The sequence below is a fragment of the Theobroma umbraticum genome, unplaced genomic scaffold, assembly GCF_002168275.2.
Source record: "Theobroma umbraticum cultivar Fairchild unplaced genomic scaffold, ASM216827v3 scaffold_95.0, whole genome shotgun sequence".
Taxonomy (NCBI): Eukaryota; Viridiplantae; Streptophyta; class Magnoliopsida; order Malvales; family Malvaceae; genus Theobroma; species Theobroma umbraticum.
Window position 1 is genome coordinate 9,164,179 of NW_018397257.1, and position 23,693 is coordinate 9,187,871.

The 23,693-nt window shown below is 35.1% G+C and overlaps 3 protein-coding genes across 5 annotated transcripts; all 3 read right to left on the reverse strand.

The window, feature by feature from the left end:
- Positions 1 to 1,403: 1,403 nt before the first annotated feature.
- Positions 1,404 to 5,790, reverse strand: LOC110412947 (phosphoinositide phospholipase C 2-like). Of its 2 annotated transcripts, none has more exons than XM_021423610.2 (9): positions 4,784 to 5,790; positions 4,308 to 4,504; positions 3,931 to 4,066; positions 3,600 to 3,839; positions 3,296 to 3,507; positions 2,838 to 2,955; positions 2,301 to 2,453; positions 2,100 to 2,186; positions 1,404 to 1,935 (listed from the first exon to the last, which is right to left on the reverse strand). In XM_021423610.2, the coding sequence occupies exons 1-9, from the start codon at positions 5,090 to 5,092 to the stop codon at positions 1,627 to 1,629; spliced, it is 1,761 nt and encodes a 586-aa protein (XP_021279285.1). In that variant the 5' UTR covers positions 5,093 to 5,790; the 3' UTR covers positions 1,404 to 1,626. The 2 variants fall into 2 exon arrangements, with proteins under 2 accessions (XP_021279285.1, XP_021279286.1); XM_021423611.2 differs by having other exon boundaries at positions 1,405 to 1,935; positions 3,296 to 3,504; positions 4,784 to 5,784.
- A 2,522-nt stretch (positions 5,791 to 8,312) lies between these two features.
- On the reverse strand, positions 8,313 to 13,333 carry LOC110412040 (phosphoinositide phospholipase C 4-like). Of its 2 annotated transcripts, XM_021422450.2 has the most exons (10): positions 12,591 to 13,333; positions 12,288 to 12,484; positions 12,004 to 12,139; positions 11,683 to 11,916; positions 11,360 to 11,595; positions 11,144 to 11,261; positions 10,896 to 11,048; positions 10,716 to 10,802; positions 10,335 to 10,628; positions 8,313 to 9,558 (listed from the first exon to the last, which is right to left on the reverse strand). In XM_021422450.2, the coding sequence occupies exons 1-10, from the start codon at positions 12,912 to 12,914 to the stop codon at positions 9,547 to 9,549; spliced, it is 1,791 nt and encodes a 596-aa protein (XP_021278125.1). In that variant the 5' UTR covers positions 12,915 to 13,333; the 3' UTR covers positions 8,313 to 9,546. The 2 variants fall into 2 exon arrangements, with proteins under 2 accessions (XP_021278125.1, XP_089638942.1); XM_089782816.1 differs by lacking the exon at positions 8,313 to 9,558 and having other exon boundaries at positions 10,031 to 10,628; positions 12,591 to 13,332.
- A 3,144-nt stretch (positions 13,334 to 16,477) lies between these two features.
- LOC110411947 (phosphoinositide phospholipase C 4-like) lies at positions 16,478 to 21,697 on the reverse strand. The gene is made up of 9 exons (XM_021422320.2): positions 21,053 to 21,697; positions 20,340 to 20,536; positions 19,197 to 19,332; positions 18,874 to 19,113; positions 18,469 to 18,704; positions 18,219 to 18,336; positions 17,376 to 17,528; positions 17,212 to 17,298; positions 16,478 to 17,003 (listed from the first exon to the last, which is right to left on the reverse strand). Exons 1-9 carry the CDS (start codon positions 21,365 to 21,367, stop codon positions 16,710 to 16,712), a joined length of 1,776 nt encoding a protein of 591 aa, XP_021277995.1. The 5' UTR covers positions 21,368 to 21,697; the 3' UTR covers positions 16,478 to 16,709.
- Positions 21,698 to 23,693: the final 1,996 nt, after the last annotated feature.

Consider the following 23,693-nt stretch of genomic DNA (forward strand, 5'->3'; position numbering starts at 1 on the left):
TAACATGTTAATATTATTGGAATATCTGAAAGATTATAAGGCTGCTAGAGTATCAATTATTAACATAGTTTTAAGAAATTGACACTAATGTATTATCTTTCATTAATATGCTCTTGTCAGTCTTTAAATTTGGGTTGTCAATGTTGACTGGTAAGTCTAATAGGCCACTAGTATATCACAAATCCACAAATATTTACATTATTTTAGGCTTAAAAATATCAGAATCAAGGGTCCAATCTATAAATATAATTAAGAAATAAGTAATTTAGATCTCTTCCTATTCATTTTCCCTTTTTGTTTTTCATTCCCATACCTGTTGCAAAGAAACCGAGCGGAGCAAATTGTCCCAATGCTTGCAACAATTTTCTTAAGGCATCCAAGCTTTTAGCTAGGAACTGGTTCTGGTAGAATTACAGAAGCTAGTTGAGGAGTAGGGAAAAAAGAAAAATCTGGGTTTTCATCTACTCGTATGGTAGTATGTTATGCTGCTTTGAAGATATCTAACAAAACTTTTGAACAAATTTTGTCAATATTCCATGAATTTTACTTTGAAGATACCTAGATAATTGTAAACCCTTCCTGTCATCATATGACTTGTTCAAAGCTTTTGATATTAATTAAATTATATATGTATTAAAATAGAAGATTAATCCAAAAGGAACTTGCTTGTACATAAAATTAAATAGTCAGTCAAGAAGGAATAGTTCAAGTATTAAAAAAATGAAAATAATATTAAGTGAAAAAGATAAATACATACCATGTTTACCATGTAGTTCAAATAAAAAAAAAAAACATAATCAGTTTAACTTGGCGTGTGTAATGCGACTATCTAAGCATTCATTGCTTGTCAAAGAAATGCAACGCTGAATAATCCACTTGGGGGACGAATGGAACCTCAAAAAATTGACCTAGAAATATGACTAAATGGTTCAAATCCCTGTCCAAACTGAAAATTCTGGGAATGTTGATGTCCACCATTTCAATGACTTAGAATTAACATTCACATTTAGATCTTTGGGTTATTTTATTTTTATTTTTTTGCAAACCTAAGTAAGCTTTGTCAAAAGGTTGGCATCGTCTCATTCGTCCAGGTTTTCAGATCATTTCAAAGCGTGGATTGAATCAATCAAGGTGTACAGTTCTGGAGAGTGTTCTAATGTGTCAGCAATGGAGCAACGTTACGTAAGCATTAAAGATTGAACGAAAACTGACACACCCATATTTTCCAAGGTCAAGAACTTGGGACTTGACTGATTTTTGTGTTTAGACAACTGAAGAAAATTGTGTTGTGTTGTTGGTGAAGTAAAACAGTTTGAGATGTCAAACACAATCCTATGAACTGTTGTGCAATAAAAGAAAGTATGATAATCAAATTAACTTCTTGTCATTGAAGTTGGATTAGGTACTGACAATCAACTCAGCTCCACTAAACTTTTATTTGATGTAATTTAATTTTTTTTATTGAACATTGATACCAAGCTGGTGGTGATGCAATCCAAGACTATATGCACCTTGCGAGGTTTCTCTGTTGATTTATGAAGGAAATACATAATAGACTGAGGAACGTCAGTGAGCAATGTTTGCAGTGTATGATATTCATTACAAATATTAAACAAATTTCAGTAGTCAGAAATCATAAGGTAGCCCAAATTTGATGCTTAAAAGAAGCCTGACATGCTTGTACTTATCCCCCTTTTTGCTATGTAATGGAACTGTCCGGATCCCAGTTGTTAACTCTGATACAGGCAAACATGTTTGGCCTCCGAAATCAGGTCTCCCTGTAGTGTCATACTCAAGGACTTCAATACGAAGCACAGCCAATTCAGGAACTCGTAACAGGAATTCAAACTCCTCGTTCCATACAGGTAACCATTCATCTTCAATTTTTTCTGTTTCCTTTAAATCTCGATCTGCTGGAATGCCAGCAATTCCAATCTGCAGACAGATTAATTAGTCATCAAAACCTGCATACTTGTCCTGTTTATTTCCCAAAGGTTCATTTCCACAGAATCTGAAAGAGAATTAGGAAAGTGAAACAGTGAACTGCATTTGAAACATATTAGGAATTTCAGTTACGTATGGACTTTTAATCATCTCACTCTTGTATAGAAGTCCGGCGGAGAATAGCGATCAAAGGCTGTGTGGGGGAAATCCTGATGCCAACCTTCTCCTAGGATAACTTTCACCTGTAAACATGAAAAAAACACACATCTTAAAGATTCCAGCTATGAAAGACTGACATCTAGATTCTATTGAAGGAACTAAATGATGGACTTATAAGTAGGGCTAAATTCACCCACGGTCATAACAGTCTTGACGCTGAATTCGTCATAAGGATTAAAAACCTCATCATTTGGACCCCTTTGCAATAAAAAGTCAGGTTTTTTCACATAGCCGCATCCACCATTTGCTTTAAACATTCCTTTCATTATCCAGAGGTGCTTTCCATATCCCTGTCAGAAGAAAAGCCACAATAAGAATAGCTCAAACATAAAAATTGAGTGAGTAGAGGATGGAAGTTATTCCAACAAGCATTTAGATTATGAGTTCAAGAACTTATAGTTAAACATAGAATCAACAGAAGTGCTCCAGGAAAATTTGACCATCCTTGGAGGTCTGTAGGCAAAAGTTAACCAAACTTCCTTAAAAGGATCCCGTGACATGGGTCATGGGGCTAGGTAATTCTTCCATAGAAGAGGCTGATGAAAGAATCAAGATCAATATTATTTACCGTGATGTAAACGTTTTCCAGCGTAAGTATCAAACCAGAAATATCTGTGAAATAAGATTGAAGCCATACATATTGGCCCATTTTAGAGGCCCTGAAAAGGTCTTACCTGCATATTAAATGCAACCATTTGAGCTCCATGCATCCATCCAACAAAAGGATTATAATTAGATGAGTCAAGCCGTGTGCCCTTAGGATACACCCTAAGCAAATTCCGCTGAGTAAACCTAGAGAAAGAATTCAATATATATGACAACTAAAAAGAGTGTGAAAATATGAAAATGTCGATGTTTATCATCAGTGTTTAAACATATGCAGGCAGTACACTCTTTCTGTTGGTTGATCTGAGGTATACATCATGTTATATAAAGACTTGCTAAGCTACACATCTTTCGGATTGCCAGGGCACAAATTTCTTGTGATCTTATCCGAAATGTTGAACAAGGAGACTGAAATTTCGGGTTATGAAAAAGCACCCATGTCAACATGCAAAAGTGCCATGCTTTACAGGTTTGTTGACTTATGAACAATGAAGTATCTACTGAAACTAAACAGAGGCAGTTATACCTGACAATTTCAGTTCCATGTGTTTTAGTAGCATTTTCAAGCTCCTGCTCACTCAAGCTAAGTCGTCTAACTTTGTTAGGATCATCACTCAGCCAGTTTTCCAATCCACCCTTCAGCTTCCCGGCATGTATGGCAATTAGTTCCCTGTATTGATTCACAGCCTTCTCCTCATCTTCATCCGGAACATGTTCTGCTTCATCTGGTGGATTCTGCTACCAAATGATAAATGACAAAAAAGTAATCAATTTTTTTTATTCTCAACATTTGGCCATCGGAGCATAAGATATATTCAACTCTAAGGCACCTGTCTACTAGTTTGATGTTCATTTCTTGCTGTTGCACTCTCATTTTCTGAAACGTCTTCCCCTGCTCTGCTTTTTGATTTTTTCCATTTTTTTTCCACAATGGTCTCCCCTTCAAGGTACTCCTTCGGGGGTTTGGTTGAAATCAGTACCTTTTTCTTCAGAAATTCTGGTGAAGGAAATTCCTCTAAATTTTCTGATTTGGTGCAGTAGAGCATTTCTTCAAATGTTTCTTTGACCATCTAAAAAGAAATCATGTTCAAGTTTAAGAGCACATTTCAAGCTTAGTAAAAAAGGTAAGATTCCATACTGCCACCATCATTTTCACCTCACCTTAGCCACTTTTTTCTGAAGATTTGAATTCAAGTGGTCTTCAAAAGTGATCACAACAGGATATTCTGAATTAGTAAATGCATTCTCCTTAATTGCTTGCAAACATTTTTGGAGGTCCACAGGAGAAGTGAGAGTCCTGCAGTTTTAGTGAAATTCATCACTTTGTACAGTTTTACTCATCTTTATAAAAACGGTAAGCTTCTTGCACTAGTAATGTTATGAGTGGTAGTTTTTGTGTATAGAAGAACATAAAAATAATATTAGCAAGTGAATATTCTTTCAGGATCACTTCCTTTCAAATTCCTTGAATTCGTAAGAATGAGGTTCCCTGTACAAGAAAGGAGAATGGATTGATAAAGAGTGTGTTAGCTTCGTACCCGCCGTGACGAACTTCCACATCTTTTCCTTTGGAATTTGGCCACAGATCCAATTCGATTACCCTTACACCTTTAAGCAGAGCATCTTTAATCGGTTCGACACTGCTGGCACTGCTGAGTTGATTCCCGGTCAAGTAGGAGTTATGGCCCGTGAATAAGAAATAATGTGCCAGTGGAGCATCCATGTCATGGTGCACCTGAATTGAAAGACATCTTCCACTGAATTAACAATGGCAAACTGAAGCTCTCCAGAATACTAAACTAAATTCATCAAAACAATGACAGATTATCCAATGATTATTCCAGGAAGTGGGGAATGGAATTATGGGAATAGGGGGTTTAAATACTTCAATTTCATCATTGATTAAATCAAAAGAAACAAAGCATTATATGGTTGCTATTTATATTATGAACTAACGAATGAATGTATATATATTGATTCCTCTTATCATATTAAAGAGAAAAACCCCTATTACCTTTTGAGATGGAGGGTGAGCAAGGTTATGGTCACCGAGGAGATATCTAAAGAAGGCTTCTAAATGGAGGCCCCTTCTGTGGAAGATGTTGAGATGCTTAAGACTATCAAAAATGGCCTGAGCATCTTCCTTGGTGGCATTCTGTTCTCCTTGATGTTCAATCAGAAACCTCAGCAGTTCATCAATTGTCATCATTCCACCTGGTGAGTAACGGTAAAACACGTTCTTAACATCTAAAGGTGGCTCAACTACCCTTGTCTTGAATATTCTCCTCCAACACAGGCAGACCTTGAAACTCTGCTTCAACATCTCACTTTCACAGACAAAGATTGATTTCTCAACTGTGATGACGTTTCTTTCACTCTCCCCGTACTTGAATTTTTTCTTTTTGGTACATATATCAACTCAGGAAGATTGAAAGACAGGAATGCCGTTTAAATAAAGTGAGAATATGTGCTCATGCAAAGGCTGTAAGGAAGCTGAAACAATTCATATTCCTTTATCTGTCAGCTCTTTGGGAATGAAATGTTTAACAAGCTGCTACTTTTTTACTTGATACCAAGGGAAGAGATTGCTTGTCATTCGCTTAAAAGTGGTAAATCAAGGGTCAAGGAGAGTAACGAATGAAATGGGCCCTGCTTCTTTTACTCTTTTTGGCAGCAAAGTAGAGCCAAGTTCTTGGGACCCAGTTCTTTTTCATTCTCTAACCAGGCAAGGCAAAGAATTTCTCAAGGTTTTATATCCGGAGAATCCATGGATTATGGATCATTGAGCTGGAATTGATCACGCCTATTCTGTATTAGATAAATTAAAGAAACAGAGCATAGAGACTGGAATCTTTACGGTCAATAACAATATATGGTACTACCATTATTGTTTTGTGTACGAATGTTCGATAACTATTACTGATGCTTTCTGAAGATTGGACAAGAGAACAGATGTTGGGCCCTTGGGGGCTAAGCGATCACATTATTTATGGCGTTCCTGGTTGAAAATAAGCACCTCAGATTGACTTAAGTCGTCGTGTTGACAGCTGTGAGTCGATGTACAGGTCTTTTAAGTTTTGAAAAAAATAAAAGCCAAGTTTTCAAACAAAATCAATGAAAACAGTAGTTAAAAAAATAGAGAGAAAGATGAAGCTAAGATTTATCAATGAATATGAACAAGACTTGGGCTGGGAAAAAAGCAGCTATTTTCTTTTTATTGCAATACATGTACTTTAATAATTTCTCACAAAACTAGCCCAGTCACTGTTTGAGAAACCTATCAGCTGACTGCTCTCCTACTTCATGTATATCAATCCATAATCCATAGTTCCTTTAACATATCTTAGAACTTTTTTTGCTGTAGCAACGTGTACTTCTGAAGGATTCTGCATAAACCTTGACAGCAAGCATGTTGCATACATTATATCAGATCTGGTAGCTGCTAGATAAAGTAAAGAACCAATAATACTTCTATATAACTGCCCATTTGCCTTCTCAGCACCATCAGCTACATAAAACTTAGCACCAATGCACAATGGAGTACTTATTGCCTTGCACATGCTTATATTAAACTTCTTTAGTAGATCCTAAGCATATTTGCCTTAATGTAGTATGACTTTATCAGTAGTTTGCATCACTTCCATGCCTAGAAAAGAAGTCATAACCTCTAAATCAGTCATCTCAAATTCTTCCTTCATCCAAGATTTAAACTCAGACAAATACTTACCTTCTAGCCCTATAATTAGCAGATCATCCACATACAATGCTACTATAAGTTCCTTAGTATTATTTTCATACTTCACATATAAGGTGGATTCATTTATACTCCTCAGAAATCCTTGATTCTTGAAATAGTCATCAATTCTGGTATACTAGGCTCTTAGAGCCTGTTTTAGGCCATAAAGTGCCTTAATAAGCTTGCATACCTTCCTTTCAGATCCCTGCTTCACATAACCCTCAAGCTGCTCAATATAAATGTCTTTAGTAAGATGCCATTAAGGAAAGCTGATTTGACATCTAGATGATAAATTCTCCATCCCTCCCTGGATGACAAAGCAATAAGCATCCTAATTGTGTCATGCCTTGCCATTGGAGTAAATGTTTCCAAGTAGTCAACCCCATAAACTTGAGCATACCTTTTAACCACCAAACGAGCCTTATACTTGTTTACTGAACCATCGGGATTAAGTTTGGTTTTGTAAATCCATTTGACTCCTATAACATTTTTGTTAGCTAGTCTGTCAACAAGAATCCATGTCCCATTCTTAGATATCATCTCCATTTCATCATCCATAGCTGATTTCCAGTGACCTTCTATCTGAGCTTGTTTGAAGGTTGCAGGTTTAGCTAATGCTACATTGCATCTACTGTAAATATCTGCTAAGCTCCGTGTTCCTCTAACAACTTTACTTTCATCCTCCATATCAGAATCATCATTAGCAGTAGCTTGTTGTACCACTTCATCAGCTGTATTAGTGAAATCAACCTGTCCAGCACTCATGGTAGACCAATTTCAACTTTTCCCCTTATCAAGTACTATATCCCTACTCACAAAAACTTTCTTCAGCTCAGGATCTATAACCTATAGCCTTTTGAGACTTCACTGAAGCAACCAAAACTGCTGCCACAGATTTAGGATCAAACTTGGTCCTTTTAACATTTGGTACCTTAGCATAGCAGGTGCAATCAAAGATTTTCAAATGTGAAACACTTGGTTTATGATCAAACCACATTTCATAAGGTGTTTTGTTGTTCAAAACTCTTGTATACGTCCTGTTTAGCAAGTAATTAGCTGTATTCACAGCTTCAACCTAAAATACCCTTAGCATCTTCATTTGGTATAATAAGCATTTGCCTATCTCTACTAAAGTTCTATTCATTCTTTTAGCTTTTCCATTCTATTGAGGGCTATATGGAATGGTTAGCTGATGCTGTACTCCCAAAGACTCGAGGTGTTGCTCAAACTCAACAGAAGCACACTCTTTGCCATTGTCAGTCCTCAAGGTTCTGACCCTTTGACCAGAGAAATTTTCAGCAGCTGGTTTAAACTTTTTGAAATAGCACAATGCTTCAGATTTCAGCTTCAACAAGAATATCCAGCAAAACTTTGAATAATCATCAATAAAGATGATATAGTATCTGCTTCCACTGAGTGAAGTAGTTTTCATTGGACCGCTAAGGTCAATATGCACCAATTCAAGCTTCCTGATAGCTTTCCATTTACTTTCTTTAGGGAATGATTTTCTTGTCTGCTTTCCAAACTGATAAGTCTGACATATTTTCTCAGGTTTTGAGATAAGAGGCAATCCATCCACTAAGTCTTTTGAGGACATCAGAGTCAAAGTATTGTAATTGATATGGCCAATTCTTCTATGCCATACTTCTGACACATCCAACTCATTATATAAAGCCAAGTGAGCAGCATTAGCCAAATTCAGAGGGTAGCAGTTGTTCTTCATAGAAATTGTAAATAACTCTCTATTCTGAGAGTCAAAGACTTTACAACTATCATCTTTAAACAGAATGCTGTAATGCTCCTTAGCTAACTATCCCACACTCAACAGATTATGATCAGCATTAGGGACATAATGTACACTTGAGATACTTGTGCTGCCTGAAACAGTTTCTATATCAACAGTACCTACTCTTAAAAAATCTAGATAATTTCCATCTCCTATCTTTACCTTTGACTTAAAGCTAGTGTTAAGAGTAGAGAATAGAGATTTGTTACCTGTCAAGTGATGGGAACAAGCACTGTCCAAAAGCCAAACATTGGTTTTGCTCGAGCTTTCACCAATTGTTGCCATAAAAAGAATTTCATCTGCATCTTCATCAGCATGCTCTACAACAACAGCTTTTTCAGGAGCTTTAGCATGATTCTTACATACTTTTTCCACATGACCTTGTTGATTGCAAGCCCTGCATTTAACATTAGGCCTAAACCAGTAGTATTTCTCTATGTGATTAGTCTTCTTACAATACTTACAAGGTGGAAATTCTTTCTTCTGATCCCCCTGTTGAGTATCTTCACTCTTCCTTCCTCTATTTTTCTTATCAGTGGAATTAACCTTTGAGCCATTACCTTTCATATTCACACTTTTAGCTTTAGCCATTAAGGCAAAATCTGTTTTACTTTTTTGCTTAAATGTTCTCCTTTGTTCAAGACCTTCCAAGGCATTTACTAACTCTTTAAGAGTAAGTTGAGCTAGATCCCTAGAATTTTCTAATGAAGACATCTTAGACTCATATTTCTCAAGTAAGCTCACCAACATCTTGCTCACCAAATATTCTTCAGTAATTTCTCTTTCCAGTAACCTTAATTGATTTACTAGTCCCATCATTTTACCAGTAAATTCTCTAATGTTCTCACTATCCTCCATTCTATGCATTTCAAACTTCTGAGTTAAGTTGAAAGCCTGAATTTGCCTAGTTCATTACTTCCAAAAAATTCATCTCTCAGATAGTCCCAAATTTACTTAAGAGATCTCAAATGCATAACTCGAGCAAAAATCTCATCAGATAAAGCTGAGTGAAGGCAAGACAGAGCTTTGTACCTTTTTGCTTTGTCTTCCTCAAATTGCTTGATCTGTGCTATCGTCGAATTAGCTCTCCCCTGCACTGGCTCCTCATCTGTTTCCACTACTTCCCACAACGTGAAGGCTCTAAGATACGCCTCCATCTTTGCACTTCAGAAAGAATAGTTCTCTCCGGTGAACTTTGGTGGAGTTGATGAATTGAATCCAAAAGTCATTTTATCACAACCTAGGCCCCTCAAGATCACTCAACGCTCTGATACCAATTGAAGAAAATAAAAGCCAAGTTTCCAAGCAAAATCAATGGAAATAGTAGCTAAAAAAATATAGAGAAAGATGAAGCTAAGATTTATCAGAGAATATGAACAAGACTTGGGCTGAGAAAAAAGCAGCTATTCTCTTTTTTTTTCAATATATATACTTCAACAATTCAAAGGCAGTTCCTGAAAAATCGAATCATAGCAACAAACTTCACACAAAAACAATTTCTCCCCAATAGTAAAATGAAACAGAAAATCATGGCTATTAAGCCTTGAACCAGACTAAAACGACACTGTAATAAGATGTATAGGACGTAAGTAAGATAAACCAAAACGACATGAGTAACATCGTTTTAAACACGACAATATGAAAACAAAAAAAGAGTAAAACAGAACACTTTGAAAGCTCAGAATATTGAATGAAGAAATGCCATCGTTTTGCAATATAAACTGTAACTCCTCACTAGTTCTTCACATGCTGTTACCACCAGATTATGAATTACTTTTCAACAAGTTTCAATTCTCACACAAGATTGTGGAACATCATCAATGTTGTACAATTTCAAAGTTAGATGACTTGCTAAAGGTAATGCACTATTATTTCCTTACATTTGATTACAATTAATCACAGAAGACAAAAGTGAAATTTGATGGATTTTCTTTTGGGGGGATTAGTATATATTGTGCTGTGAAATCTATTTCATTTGCATGAACTTCCCCAACTATGGGGAAGTACTGTACTGATAAAATTTGTTTAGGACTAAATATCTACTTGGACAAACTCAAAGCGCATGAGAAGCTTCAGTGAGGTGAACTTTTCTCCTTTGCGGTTGAAGAGAGGCACTGCCCTGATGCCTGGTCTCAACTCGGACACTGGCAGGCAAGTCTGGCCGGCGAAATAGTCTTTCTCTGACATGTGATATTCATGAACTTCAACACGAAGTAAAGCTATTTCAGGAACTGTCAATGGATATATGAACTCCTCATCCCACACCGGGGTCCAATTGCCTTTTCTTTTCTTTGTTTTCCTCATTGTCTTATCTGCTGGTACTCCTTCTATGCCAACCTGCTCAGGAGCTTGGACATGTAAGTAATTGGATGATTGGTTTCTGCCACTCAAATGTCTAAAATGTACCATAAGCAAGAAACAAACCCTGATGTAGAATTCTGGTGGAGACCAAAGATTGAGGTGCCTTTGTTTAAAATCTAAATGCCATCCATCTCCCATGTATACTTTCACCTGTTGAGTAACATGGGAAGGCAATTAGAGAAAAGATGACCACTATGGAGGGGAATCCATTTTTTAAAAAATAAAATTGAACTCCACACTCACTTTTAAGATTTTCTTCACTGGCAGCTTCGCTTTAGGATCAAAAACCTGATCATTTGGACCCACGTTCATCAGAAATTCTGGCTTTTTCACATAGCCACACCCTCCGTTGGATCTAAACATCCCATGCATCAACCATAGAGATTTTCCATATCCCTGCAATCAGACCATAAACATGATATTATCAGACCCAAATTTTCAGAAAACGTTTTTGGGTATTGAAAAAGGAAGCAGAAAATTAGAAACCAAACCTGCATGTTTAATGCAACCATTTGAGCCCCATGCATCCAACCAATTAGGGGATTGTAGTTTGAGGAGTTAACCCGAGTACCCCTAGGATATATCCTCAAAATGTTCCTTTGAGTGAACCTATATACAATAATTTTCAAGCATTAGGTTCAGTCATTAAATAAACTTCGAACAATTTTCTTATTTAAAATATTAAAGCTATCGAACTTGCTGTGTACCTTACAACTTCTGTTCCATGGGAGATAGTAGCCTTTTCAAATTTTTGTTCACTCAAACTTAGGCGTCTAACTTTATCGAGCTCAACTTTTAGCTTCTCTCTTAGCTTTCCCTTAGGCTTTCCAGCTGGAATGGAAATTAGGTTCTTGTACGCTGGTGCTCCTAGTGGGTGCAATAGACGATCATAGGCTTCATTGTCACCATCACATAGACTATGTGAACTTGTATCACAGTCACTCTGCAGCAGAACAGGGCAAAACATTTTTAAACCCTAAAATAGCAGAAATAAGAAAAGCGGAATAAGTGTTTTTTTTTTTCAGCTGACCTTCTCATCATCATTTGTGAGGTCTGGTGACATTCTCCCCCATGCATCTTCATCAGAATCTTTTTCTCTGGCAGAGTTACTTCTTCTGCTTGATAAGCTTTTATCTTCAAGGTATTCCTTCGGAGGTTTAGTTGATATGATAATTCGATATTTCAGTTCTTCCGGGGAAGGGAATTCTCTCACACAATCAGAATCAGGATAGAACAACATGTTTCCAAATGTTTGCGTCACCATCTATAGACCAAAAAAAATGGTATAGGAGCATTAGAAATGTATAATTCCAGGAAAGAGCGGTGGCATTGAAGAAGATTGACAACAAACCTGAGCTACTTTAGCTTGAAGATCTGGGGTAAGATGGTCTTCAAAAGTAATTATCACAGGGTACGGAGAAGCAGAAAAAGCATGCTCTTTAATGGATTTCAAACATTTAATCAGCTCCACGGGAGTTGTCAAGGTCCTGCAATTCATACACGCACATATAATCGAAATTCATCAACAGAAAAGAAAAACTGGGAAATTACAAGAATCTATCAAGGTTTCTTTAATTAAGCAAATTCTGTTGAGAATTTATTTTTTTTTGGACTTCGGACAGAATATGCACATACCATCCATGAAGGACAAGCACATCATCTTTTGTAGAATTTGGCCATAAATCAAGCTCCACCACTCTTAAACCTCTCTTTAGTGCCTTTATGATTGGAACATCGCTGCAATCACTGCTGATTTGGTTTCCAGTCAAATATGAATTGTGACCAGTATATATGAAGTAATGGGAGAGAGGAGCAGTCATATCTTGATGAACCTGAATGTACCATATAATCTTTGTTAAACGTTGAAATGTATTTCGATTTTTCTCTCCAGACAAATATATATAACTTGCCACCAAGAGATAAGCAAACTGATTGTACCTGATTAAGGAGAGAAGGGTTGAGATCCACAGAGAATAAGTAAAAATGAAAATCTTCAAGACTTAAAGCCTTTTTTGTGAACTTTACATTATAATGCCTCCTCTGAAGAACTTCCTCCACAATCCTCTCCGCATCTTCAATGGAAACTCCAGCATCACCTTGAACCTCCACCAAGAACCGCCTCAGCTGCTCCATCGTCATGGAGGCACCCCCTCCCGCGTGCTCCATGAACACCTCCTTCACATCCACTGGCGGCCCTGCCTCAGTGGTCCCGAATTTCTTAGGAAAACAAATGCACAAGCCATAATTTCCAATGTGCCCCATCAAAAATAGCCTCGCGAAACCGGCCCTCGCAGGGTCACAGATCAAAACAAAACATAAAACTTTCAAGTGCTAAAGAGTAAGGAGTAGTGGTATATCTTTTTCTTTTCTTTTCTTTCGAACTTTCTCGGAATATAATTGATTGCTGATGATTTTGTCAGGTGATATCTCCAACCCTCTTTATATATCAGATATATTCAACAAATTCCGGCCTTCTTTGTTTTACTGCCATGAGTCATTCCTGGAAAGTGGATTTCATTCTCACATGCAAACATCATAGGGAAAAAAAAATTGGGAAGCAGATATCTTTGATAAATGTTGTTGTACTTGTTTAGAAGCAAGAATCATCTGTGATAGTCGTGGATGTATAAATTAGTCCTTTAAGTGGTCGATTCTTTCTGTGTTTTCAGTCAAGCCCTCTTTTCACATTTGTAGTTTACATCTGCTTTTTATTTGTTTATCTTTTTCTCAGGAAAAGCTTGTCAAGTTTGTCCATGTTCAGAATATGCCAAAGGCTTATTGATTTATTTTTTTTATTTTTCCATATTTTCACACAGTAAGAGAGAATCCTTTTTCCCTTACGAATGAATTTTAAAAGACCCATAAAGGAATCAATTCCAAAATGTTGCATTACTCGTCAGGATCGAATCCAAAATCGGTAACTCTTTTTTAGAAAATAGAATGGATAATATCTTTAATTCAATATTTATACTAATTTTTAAAATTACAAAACCAAACTAAGCCTCTTTACCTTGTATTTGTATGTGTGGGATCAGAATTGACCCAACAATTAATTTTATTTTTTTTGCATGTTAAGGTGAATAGCCTGCAAAATGACATATAGATATACCATGAATAAATCTGAAGACTATAAATTCTTTTATTCATTTGGTGTCTCGTTTCATTTTTTTTTTCATAATTTTATATTAAATGTTCAATAAATTTCTCATAATAAGATATAAAGTTTAAGATTTTAGATTTAAGAGACTTAGGAATTAGTGTTTTTAGTTGATAACAGAAAAGTGTCATATTAAAGTGTAAGGTTTACTGTTTAGATTTAGGGTTTACGATTTAGAAGCCTTAATAGTTAAGGTTTTTAGTTGATAGCATAAAAGCGTGGATAAAGTTTAAGATTTAGAGTTTAAGAGTTACGATTTTTAATCGATAGTAAAAAAATGCACAATACCAAGTGAGATAGAAGATTTCTATTCGGATATGAAAGTGGTAAAGAGAATGTTTTTGCAATAGTTAATAGTAAGAGCAAGTGTATCATTAGTGGCCAAATTGTTACTCTATTATTTCCGCTTCTTTCTTCTCTCAAGAAGTACATCTACACTTTACAAATACATTTTTAAAAAAAGGCATAATGTTCAAAAAAATCTTTGAACTATTTAAGAAAATTCAAACATCTTCTTATTCTTTTATTATGTTTAGTGAAGTCTCTATACTTTTATTTTAAGTTAATCAAGTCTTTATAAGTAATAATTGACTAATTATTTTTAATCAAAATACCACTTATTATTTTATATTCACATGGTAATGATGTGATGCTGGTACGGAAGGTGAAAATACTATATGACTATGCCATTATGTCACATTATTATCAATTATAATATATCAATATGTCACGTTATCATCGATTATGATATGTTAGTATGTCAAGTCAGCATCACATAACGTAAAATGAAAAGTGATATTTTGATTAAGTTATTCATTAATTATGAAGATTTATTTTATTCAAAATAAAAAATATAAGAGTTTATTTAGTTTAAAATAAAAATATAAAAACATGATCGATAGTAATAAAAGAATGAAGATTTATTTAAATTTTTTTAAATAATTTAAAATTTTTTTTAGATATTATATACAAAAAATACTACTAACAAATCAGCTAAAATTTCTCAAAAATCATAAGTATTGACATTACTATTTTTATTATGCATTGACATCAATAAAGATTGAATGCATAAAAATACCATTTTTTATTAGATATTATTGCATTTCAAATGCTTATGGTTCCAAAGATATTATCTTAGTTAAAAGTTGAGACAAATTTGAATTATAAGAAAAGAAATGACAAAATTTATGAAATTAAAAGAAATTAAAAGAAATTGGTTTAACTTTTGTAAGTGAAAGGTATTCGGCAGTCATGTAAAATAAAATATTAAAATTTTATTAAAAAATTTATTTAAAATTAAAATTTTTGTAAATAATTATTATTAATTTGGAGGGGGATGTTTCGTATCCCATCCCCACCCTGTCTAATGTAACATTGATTACTTCTAATTATTGAATCAATCAATGTTTCTGGAAATGTTTTTTTTTTCTTTTCCTGCAATCAGCTTTTGGGTTTGGGGTAATGACATCAGCAGGATGAGCATAGCAAAGCGCAGAGGAATTAATAGCAGTTGCAGAAGGGCAGGTGGAGAGGAGTGGAGTGGGGAGGAGATGGACCCATTTGCACGTGAATAACGCTGCTGTACACATAAACCAGACAGTCAATGTCTCAGTAATTTAATATTCTTAGTAAAGTAAAATAATAATAATTAGTCATCTTTGTCATGAACCTCTACATTGACCAGCTTCCATTTGTTTCTTTTGTACATTTCACTTCTTTCATTTTTTTAAAATTGTTGGTCTGGACTGACTTGCCTTTTAGTTTGTTTTAAACCTTCTTCATGGCTTTCGGAACTGTTCCTTGCCCAATTAATTGGTTTGATAACAGCATAGTAGCATTCTTTGTGGTAAGTTCTGACCCCATCTTCATTAAAAGCTGTAATTTCTAAGGTTAACCTTTGTATTTAGACGTTCACACTTATAATCCAGAATGCTTATTAGCTTTATATTTATTAAGTTAAAACTATGAAGGTAACTTAAATATTTGAGATTGAAGACTCAAATTAGTAAGTCTGTTTATAAATGAAACTGGGTTAATTTGTTTTAAGTTAAAATGATCCATTGTACCATTAAAAAGGGTTTTTAGTTGTTAAAAGATGGTTCAGTCAATCTATATGTATTTGGTTGTTAGTTTTATGCATGTAGGTATATTTTACAAGGAAAAAGATAAGAGTTCTGATCTTTGGTAAACAGATATCTTGTTATTGGAATTTGGGACATTAAATCTAAAAAGTTAAGATGAAAAGGAGCAAGAAATATCCTATCTTAACAACCCCATTGAAAGTGACCGGCTTCCAGGTTTGGAGTTTGGGTCATTTGGATTCCAACAAAACCCAGCTTCATCCTCCAAACCAAAGTGGCAAGGCAACATTGACTTTATAGGAGTTCATGTCATTCTTCCCAACAGGCCTAGTTGTACTTGCCAAAGGCTATCCCATTGATCTGAGATTTCAACAAGTTCGCATAACCTTCTTTAATGAGAACAAGTGTTTGTAATAGCATTGGAGGGTGGATCTATTTTGCCTGCTATTTGGTACTTGAGAGGCAAGTAACATTGCTATGGATAACTAATCATGACTTCAAAACTGAAATCACAGTTAGGTGGGAACTTAAGCATGGATAATCATGGTTGAAGATAAATTGGTGAAGCTGATATTGTAATGAAGCTGGTGTGCACCAAAGGGGGCACAGGGAAATAACTTAACCTGTATATCTATGTGGAACATTGTTCTGAAATACTGTTAACAAAAAATTAAGATCATTGCTACACCGCAAAACAGAATAAATAATGCACAGAGAACAATTGGAAAACAAAAGATTATGTTACAGGAATAGAACGGACATCCGATAGTGAAACCTCAACAAGACTAAATACACCAGTCAAAACATCTCTTCATAGTCTCAGACGAACTCAAATCGCATGAGAAGTCTTACAGAGTTTAACTTCTGTCCCTTGCGATCAAAGAGGGGAACTGCCCGAATCCCTGGTTTCAATTCAGAGACTGGCAAACAAGTTTGACCTGCAAAATCATCCTTCTCAGACATGTCATATTCATGGACCTCAATTCGGAGCAAAGCCAATTCAGGAACAGTCAATGGAAATGTAAATTCTTCATCCCAAACAGGCGTCCAGTCATCTTCTTTCATCTTTGTTTTCTTCATTATTTCATCAGCTGGCACTCCTGCTATGCCAACCTGCATTAAAAATTCAGAGTTGATATGCAGCAGGGTCATTAAACTACTTTGTTGTTGGGCAGTTCACTAGAAGTTTGGCTTTTAAATTCAAAATGTGAAACATATTAGAACTTGATTTGAAATAAACAAGTTCTAGATTACTCAGAAGTTCAAATACATGAAAACACAAACAATTAATATCTCGGTCTACGGGTGCAAATCAGCTTACCCTGGTATAGAAGTCAGGTGGGGAATACAAGTCAAAGTGCGTTTGTTTAAAATCTAAATGCCACCCATCTCCCATATAGACTTTCACCTGTCAAGTAGACAACAAAGGATTCAGTAAAGGATGCCAAGAAGGATGAGAAACTGTTAATGTAGCATAATGCTCACCTTTAAAGTTTTCTTCACAGGTAACTTAGCTTTAGGATCAAACACTTGACCATCTGGATCCACATTCGTAAGAAACTCAGGCTTTTTCACATAACCGCAGCCTCCATTAGATCTAAACATCCCATGCATCAACCAAAGAGATCTACCATATCCCTGCAATTAGACCAGAACCCTGTTGGTTGGATGCATAAAGTGCACTATCAAACCATGTCATTCAAATTATGGTCATAACATCGGATTTTGCATTCAAATTGAGAAGGAAAAATAGCATTGAACAAAAAATCTCTTAATATTTATAGCATGATCTAATTCAAAGTGCTCACTTTGGTGACTTAATGCTAAAAAACACCTTCAGGCAGGTATGTTTTTCTTTTAGTCTCTATAAACACATGCATAACTAAAATCTATATGAAATGCATACAAAGGTTAAACCCTTCTATCCCTACAAGCGACTATCTTACCACCTGTGACCACATCCTTCACCTCATTCCTAAGGGGAAGGAAAATAATGCCATTTGAGATGAGCCGATGAAGATATTGCGATATCATCCCTCCATCCCCTGTCCCCCCCCAAAAAAAGTCTTCTCCCTATTCTCTTTAACATCTAATTTTCTATTATGAATGAGACCAAATACATACACTTAGTCATGTCACTGAGGGACTTCAGTGAAATACTAGTAGCTTACTTACCTTCAGCCTGAAGTTTATGAACTATATCACAAATCTAGAAACAATGATCTAGACTAATCCAGCAACTTGAGGCAAGATTCGGAGGCATTACTTTCAGTGTAGAACATTTAAATACTATGATTTGGGCAACTGAAACAACTAAAGAAACAAAACCTGCATGTTAAAGGCAACCATTTGAGCTCCGTGCATCCAACCAATCAGTGGCTTGTAGTTGGAGGAGTTAAAGCGAGTACCCTTAGGATATATTCTCAGGAAATTCTTCTGGGTAAATCTAAATACAATGATATTGAGGATTAGAAAAATGGGAATTGCAAAAAAGTTACAGCAGAAAAATCAATCAGATTTTACATATGCAGCACATCATGCCAGGAATGTGTGATTAGAAACTAATACAAATAATTACCTCACAACGTCTGTCCCATGAGACATTGTAGCCTTTTCAAGGGCTTGTTCACTCAGACTAAGGCGCCTAACTTTATCAAGTTCAACTTTAAGAGCAGCCTTCAACCCACCCTTGGGTTTGCCAGCATGAATGGCAATAAGGCGCTTGTAGAGATGTGCTTCAGAAGGGTGTAAATCAGGTTCAAATGAATCTGTGTCTTCATCATCCTGATTGTTCTCACTTGCATCACTATCAGTCTGTAAAGGATAGAGGAAACTTCAATGTGACTACCAAAATACATAAGTCTTTGGAAGATGGTGCAGATATCTAGGTGCACCTTTAAAGGATTCCTCATCATCGTTAATAAAAGGTACATATTAAGGATAAACCAAACCAATGTGTAATTCAATTCATTTCCAACCACACCTTCTCATCTTCTAGATCAGCTGTATGCTCTGCTGGTTCTTTTCCCCAAACATCATCATCAGAATCCTTCCCCTTCTGTGAATTATTCATTTTGCCCTTATTCCTCTGAGCTTCAAGGTACTCTTTGGGAGGTTTGGTTGAAATAATGATCCGATACTTCAGATCCTCTGGTGTAGGGAATTCTTTTAAACATTCAGATTCAGGACAAAACAGCATTTTTCCAAATGTTTGAGTAAGCATCTACCATGATATTATTTTCACATCAGTCACAGGTGGTTGCAAGCACAATTGCCAACTGAAAGATACAGAATTTCATAAAGTACCTGAGCAACTTTTGCCTGAAGATCTGAAGTCAGGTGGTCTTCAAGAGTAATTACAACCGGATACGGGGATACACTAAAAGCATGTTCTTTAATGGATTTCAAACATTTAATGAGTTCAACAGGAGTTGTCAAAGTCCTACATTCATAAACAGACAATTCAAAGAATGCTCAGGAAGCAGAAACAAAACAAAAATAAAAACAATTGAACTGACTCCTGATGTAAGTAAAAATCAAATGAGAAGGGCTGCAGACAAAGAAGGAATAAATGCCAATTCATTGCCTCTCCTCTACTCAATGATTTTTTCCACTTTGATATTAAATAGATACTCAAACCTGGATCAATATCTACAAATAGACATTCTTTCTTTCTTTTACTCCCAATTCAATCAAAGTTTCAAGGTTTAATGGTAGCCCAATTAAAGCTTCCTGAACATGGATCTAAATAGGGATTGATTCATTGATGAACAAACACAAAGACATAAGATCAGCATGCTTAACAGTTATAACTTCTAAAATTAAGCTTCTAAGTTTGCCCTGTAGGGTAGAGACAATCAGGTTAGTTGCCTTTACCATTTATCTTGTATTCAGGAGCTGTTAACAATGAGTTCATCTAAAGAAACAACAATTTAAACATCCACCTTAATTACTTCCTCCAAGGAAAAGAAGCCTAATTTGGCTAAAAGTCAACCGCCAAGATCTCTCAAAACTACCTCATTGCTTGATGGACTTGGTCTCCTAAAATACTTTACAAATCATGGACTTCCCATGCAGAGGAAATGGATATCTGACTGACTGACAGAGTAGAAGCAATGGTCAACTTCTTTAAGATATGGGGATCAACAGAAAAAGGAGCAACTGAGCTCCGCATTGAACTAAGTAAATAAAATACTAGGTTATCAAAAGTAACATTGCATTTGTAAAAAGCTCGATTATAAATCAATCCATGCCAACTAATCAATGCTAGAAAGGCATACATTTGCTCTCATAAATGAATGATTTCTAAGTTGTTCCTATTACCATCTTAAGTCGCTATCGAAAGAAAGAAAATCGACATAGTTCTATAAAGACATTCCCACATTGAAAACACGATGAGTGCACTTCTACATCACAATCCAAACAACAAGGAAATTAGAAATATTTTACCTTCCATGTAGAACATGCACATCATCTTTTGTGGAATTTGGCCATATATCAAGCTCCAATACCCTCACACCTCTCTTCAGCGCCTTTATGATTGGGACATCGCTACAGTCACTGCTGAGCTGATTTCCAGTCAAATATGAATTGTGGCCAGTGTATATGAAATAATGGGACAAAGGAGCTCTCATGTCATGGTGGACCTGAATTTAAAGATTCCATTAGATGTCAAAAATGGCCCCACAATCCACAAAAAATTTCCTAGCAAGTTTTGGAATGTGATTTGAGTACAATGGCATTAATCAAGCAACAAGAAAAAGATTAGATAAAGAACATTCCTCAATATTCTCTGAAAAATTATAACCTTTTCCTATATATTGGATCAAATTTGAAAACCCTCATCAATATGCTTAAAGAGAACAACTTGTTCAAACAACAAAAATCAAAGACGAATTTTGATAGTTTTTATGAGCAGTCCATTTGCTTCCCGAACAAAGAAAGAACAAAGCCAACTTTTGGAGCACATCAAAAGTATCAAAATCAACCTCCACCAGCGTCAAAAATCCAACCTTTAACATACCAAAAAAGGGGGAAAAGTCCACAACCAATAAAATTCCATAAACGATAAGAGTTTAAGAACCTCAAAAGAAACAGAACATGAAGAAACAGAGTAAAAATGGAAATCATCAAAAAGAAGAAAGAAAAAGAATACAAAGCACCTGATCACCAATAGGCCGATTTAGATCTGCTGAAAACAAGTAATGATGGAAATCGTCAAGTGTTAGGGTGTGTTTCCTGAACTTAGCCATATGATGTCGTTTTTGGAGCACCTGCTGCACAATCACCTCTGCTTCCTCCACCGTTGCGCCGCCTTGCCCCTGCACATCTATCAAGAACCTATGCAGCTGCTCCGCCGTCATGTGGAGCCCACCTTCAGCATACTTATTGAATGCATCTTTAACGTCCGTTGGCGGTGCTGCCTCGGTGACTTTGAACTTCCTAGTAAAGCAGACACACATTCTATAACTCCCCATCAATGAGCTCTGTTTTTCTGACCAAGAATGAAAGAAGTTGTTGGTTGGAACGGCTTCCAGGGTCTCTGGTTTTCTGGGGGGCTATATATAGGGATACCAGATTGTATTATTGAAAGGCTTAAGTGGGTTTGGTTTAGTATTGTTTGTTTGTTTCCATATTTTTATATTGGAAGTATCTGATGAGAATGGAGCAGAGCTTTCACTCTGTTGATGTCCAGCTTTTGGTCAAGATTTTATTTTTATCTAATAGCTTCCCTGCCTTGCAGCTCTAAAGCCTACTCTGTTGTTTCCCACTGACGAAAAGAAAAGAAGAGAAAATGTCTTCTTTGTTATATTAGATGGTGCAAAATGAAAAGACGAAAGGCTTTAAGCATTAGGGAACAGCTGTTGGTGACATAAATTAAGTAATCACCTTGTTCACATTTGAATCTGAACAATCCACCAAATAAGAAATTAAACCTTCATTTTTTTCCCTATTTTCCTAGTTTTAAATTCATAAGAAAATAAAAATTCTTAATAATTTTGTAATTAGCACAACCCCGACCCCTGAGCCCGAAGGCTTTCCCTTTCCCCAAATGTTGGGGTCTCGCCTTATCAACTTCCAAAGGCTAGCAAGCAGGCAGATGCTTGCTGAGACGTGGAAATCCGCTTTCCCCATGGCTTCACGTGGGTATAATCGCAATGCTTTCATGACAATGACCGCAAGTCGGTCTGGCTTTCCATCACTGGCCGATCCCTTCCTACCTGGGTTTTCAGCCTTCGTCAGCGCATGGTGGTTGCTTAATTGCTAGGATTAAGTCTTTCTTTTCTTTAAATAATACATTCTTGCATAATAAAAGATAAATTTTAAAAAGCACTTTCCTTTGAAAATAAAAATTTACTCTTATTTGGGAAATAACTCTTCAGTTTAGACAACATTACTACTTGACTTGACTTGTTTTTTTATAGGATTTATTGGGTGTATGACATTGAAATTCAAAAAAAATAAAATGAAAACATGATTAGGGAATTAAATCAATAATCGAAAAATATTCACAAAATTTCATTTTTACCCTAAGGCGTATTTTTTGGTGTAAAGTTGGTTCAAGGAAGTTAAAGCAGGCAATGGTCCCAATTTGTGGGGTCTAAAACCCACCCCGTGTCAATAAAAAGATGTTACATTATTTCTCCATCACCGTTATTTGGTCGGTCTTGCTCTTTACTTATGCTTCAATTTTCAAACACTGCCAAAATTTTTGATGCTCTGCCAGATGAATCCAATCAAATATAGAATTTATTACCCTTTATTATGCAATTTAAAATCTGTATATACATTAATAATGAAAAAAAAATATAAATCACTTTTTTTTAAAAAAAGAATTGAGACAATAATTGCTTAGTGGGTTATCATTTCTTATTAAATTGGGCTGTGGGATTTGCGAGAAAAGAAATTAATTAATACATCTGAAAGCATCTATGAACGTGATTATTATTTATGATAGCTTCCATCGAATGAATAAAATAAGTGTAAACAAGTTTGGTAGGCATGAGTTAAACATGAAGGGATTGATTGTTAAGTGAAAGATTTAAAAAAAAAAACACACAAAGGTACGCGTTGATAAAAGTTTGCAATAAATAAAGGCGACCAATTGATTTTGTATTTACACCGTCACGTGGACGCGGTGTTCTTCATCCCAATTTCTTCATTTTTTTTTACTGTAATTTAAAAATATTGATGATTACATCAAAACATTTAATTTATTAATTAATATATAATTTTTATTTAAAAAATAAAATTTGAATCTCATGTACTAAGATTAATTTGTTTTAAGACCTCAATTAAATTATTATTTTATAAATATTTTTATATTTATCCCTTGTAATATAATTATGAATTTGGTAATGGTTTCTTTTTTTAATTTTAGGACAAGGCTATTTGTATGTATAGACCAAAATATAATAATATAAATATGCATAATATATGTATAAGAAAAAAATTAAATAGATTTTTATTCTTTTATTGTGTTTAATCAAGTGTGTATATTTTTATTTTGAATCAAATAAGTTTTATGATTAACCATTGATTAATCATCATTAATCAAAACATCATTTTTTATTTTATTTTTTATGATAAAATATGTTAACATATTATAATAGATAATGATGTAATATGGTAATGTGATATGATAATATGATCAAATTATCCTTTTATCCTTCAAATTAATTTCATGTTATATAAAAAAATAAATAATATTTTAATTAATATTAATTAATTAATTATTAATATTAAAGAAGTTATTTAATTTAAAATAAAAATAAAAATATTTTATTAAATAGAATAGAATAA

Coding starts and splice junctions, on each gene's coding strand:
- LOC110411947 (XM_021422320.2), bottom strand. CDS start 21,367: ATGGGGAGTTATAGAATGTGTGTCTGCTTTACTAGGAAGTTCAAAGTC. Junction 18,705..18,873: donor CTGATCTAGAAGATGAGAAG/GTGTGGTTGGAA, acceptor TATCCTTTACAG/ACTGATAGTGATGCAAGTGA. Junction 17,004..17,211: donor CACCTGACTTCTATACCAGG/GTAAGCTGATTT, acceptor TTTTTAATGCAG/GTTGGCATAGCAGGAGTGCC.
- LOC110412947 (XM_021423610.2), bottom strand. CDS start 5,092: ATGTTGAAGCAGAGTTTCAAGGTCTGCCTGTGTTGGAGGAGAATATTC. Junction 3,508..3,599: donor AACATCAAACTAGTAGACAG/GTGCCTTAGAGT, acceptor ATCATTTGGTAG/CAGAATCCACCAGATGAAGC. Junction 1,936..2,099: donor CGCCGGACTTCTATACAAGA/GTGAGATGATTA, acceptor ATCTGTCTGCAG/ATTGGAATTGCTGGCATTCC.
- LOC110412040 (XM_021422450.2), bottom strand. CDS start 12,914: ATGGGGCACATTGGAAATTATGGCTTGTGCATTTGTTTTCCTAAGAAA. Junction 12,140..12,287: donor GTGCTTGTCCTTCATGGATG/GTATGTGCATAT, acceptor TATGAATTGCAG/GACCTTGACAACTCCCGTGG. Junction 11,596..11,682: donor TCACAAATGATGATGAGAAG/GTCAGCTGAAAA, acceptor GTTCTGCTGCAG/AGTGACTGTGATACAAGTTC.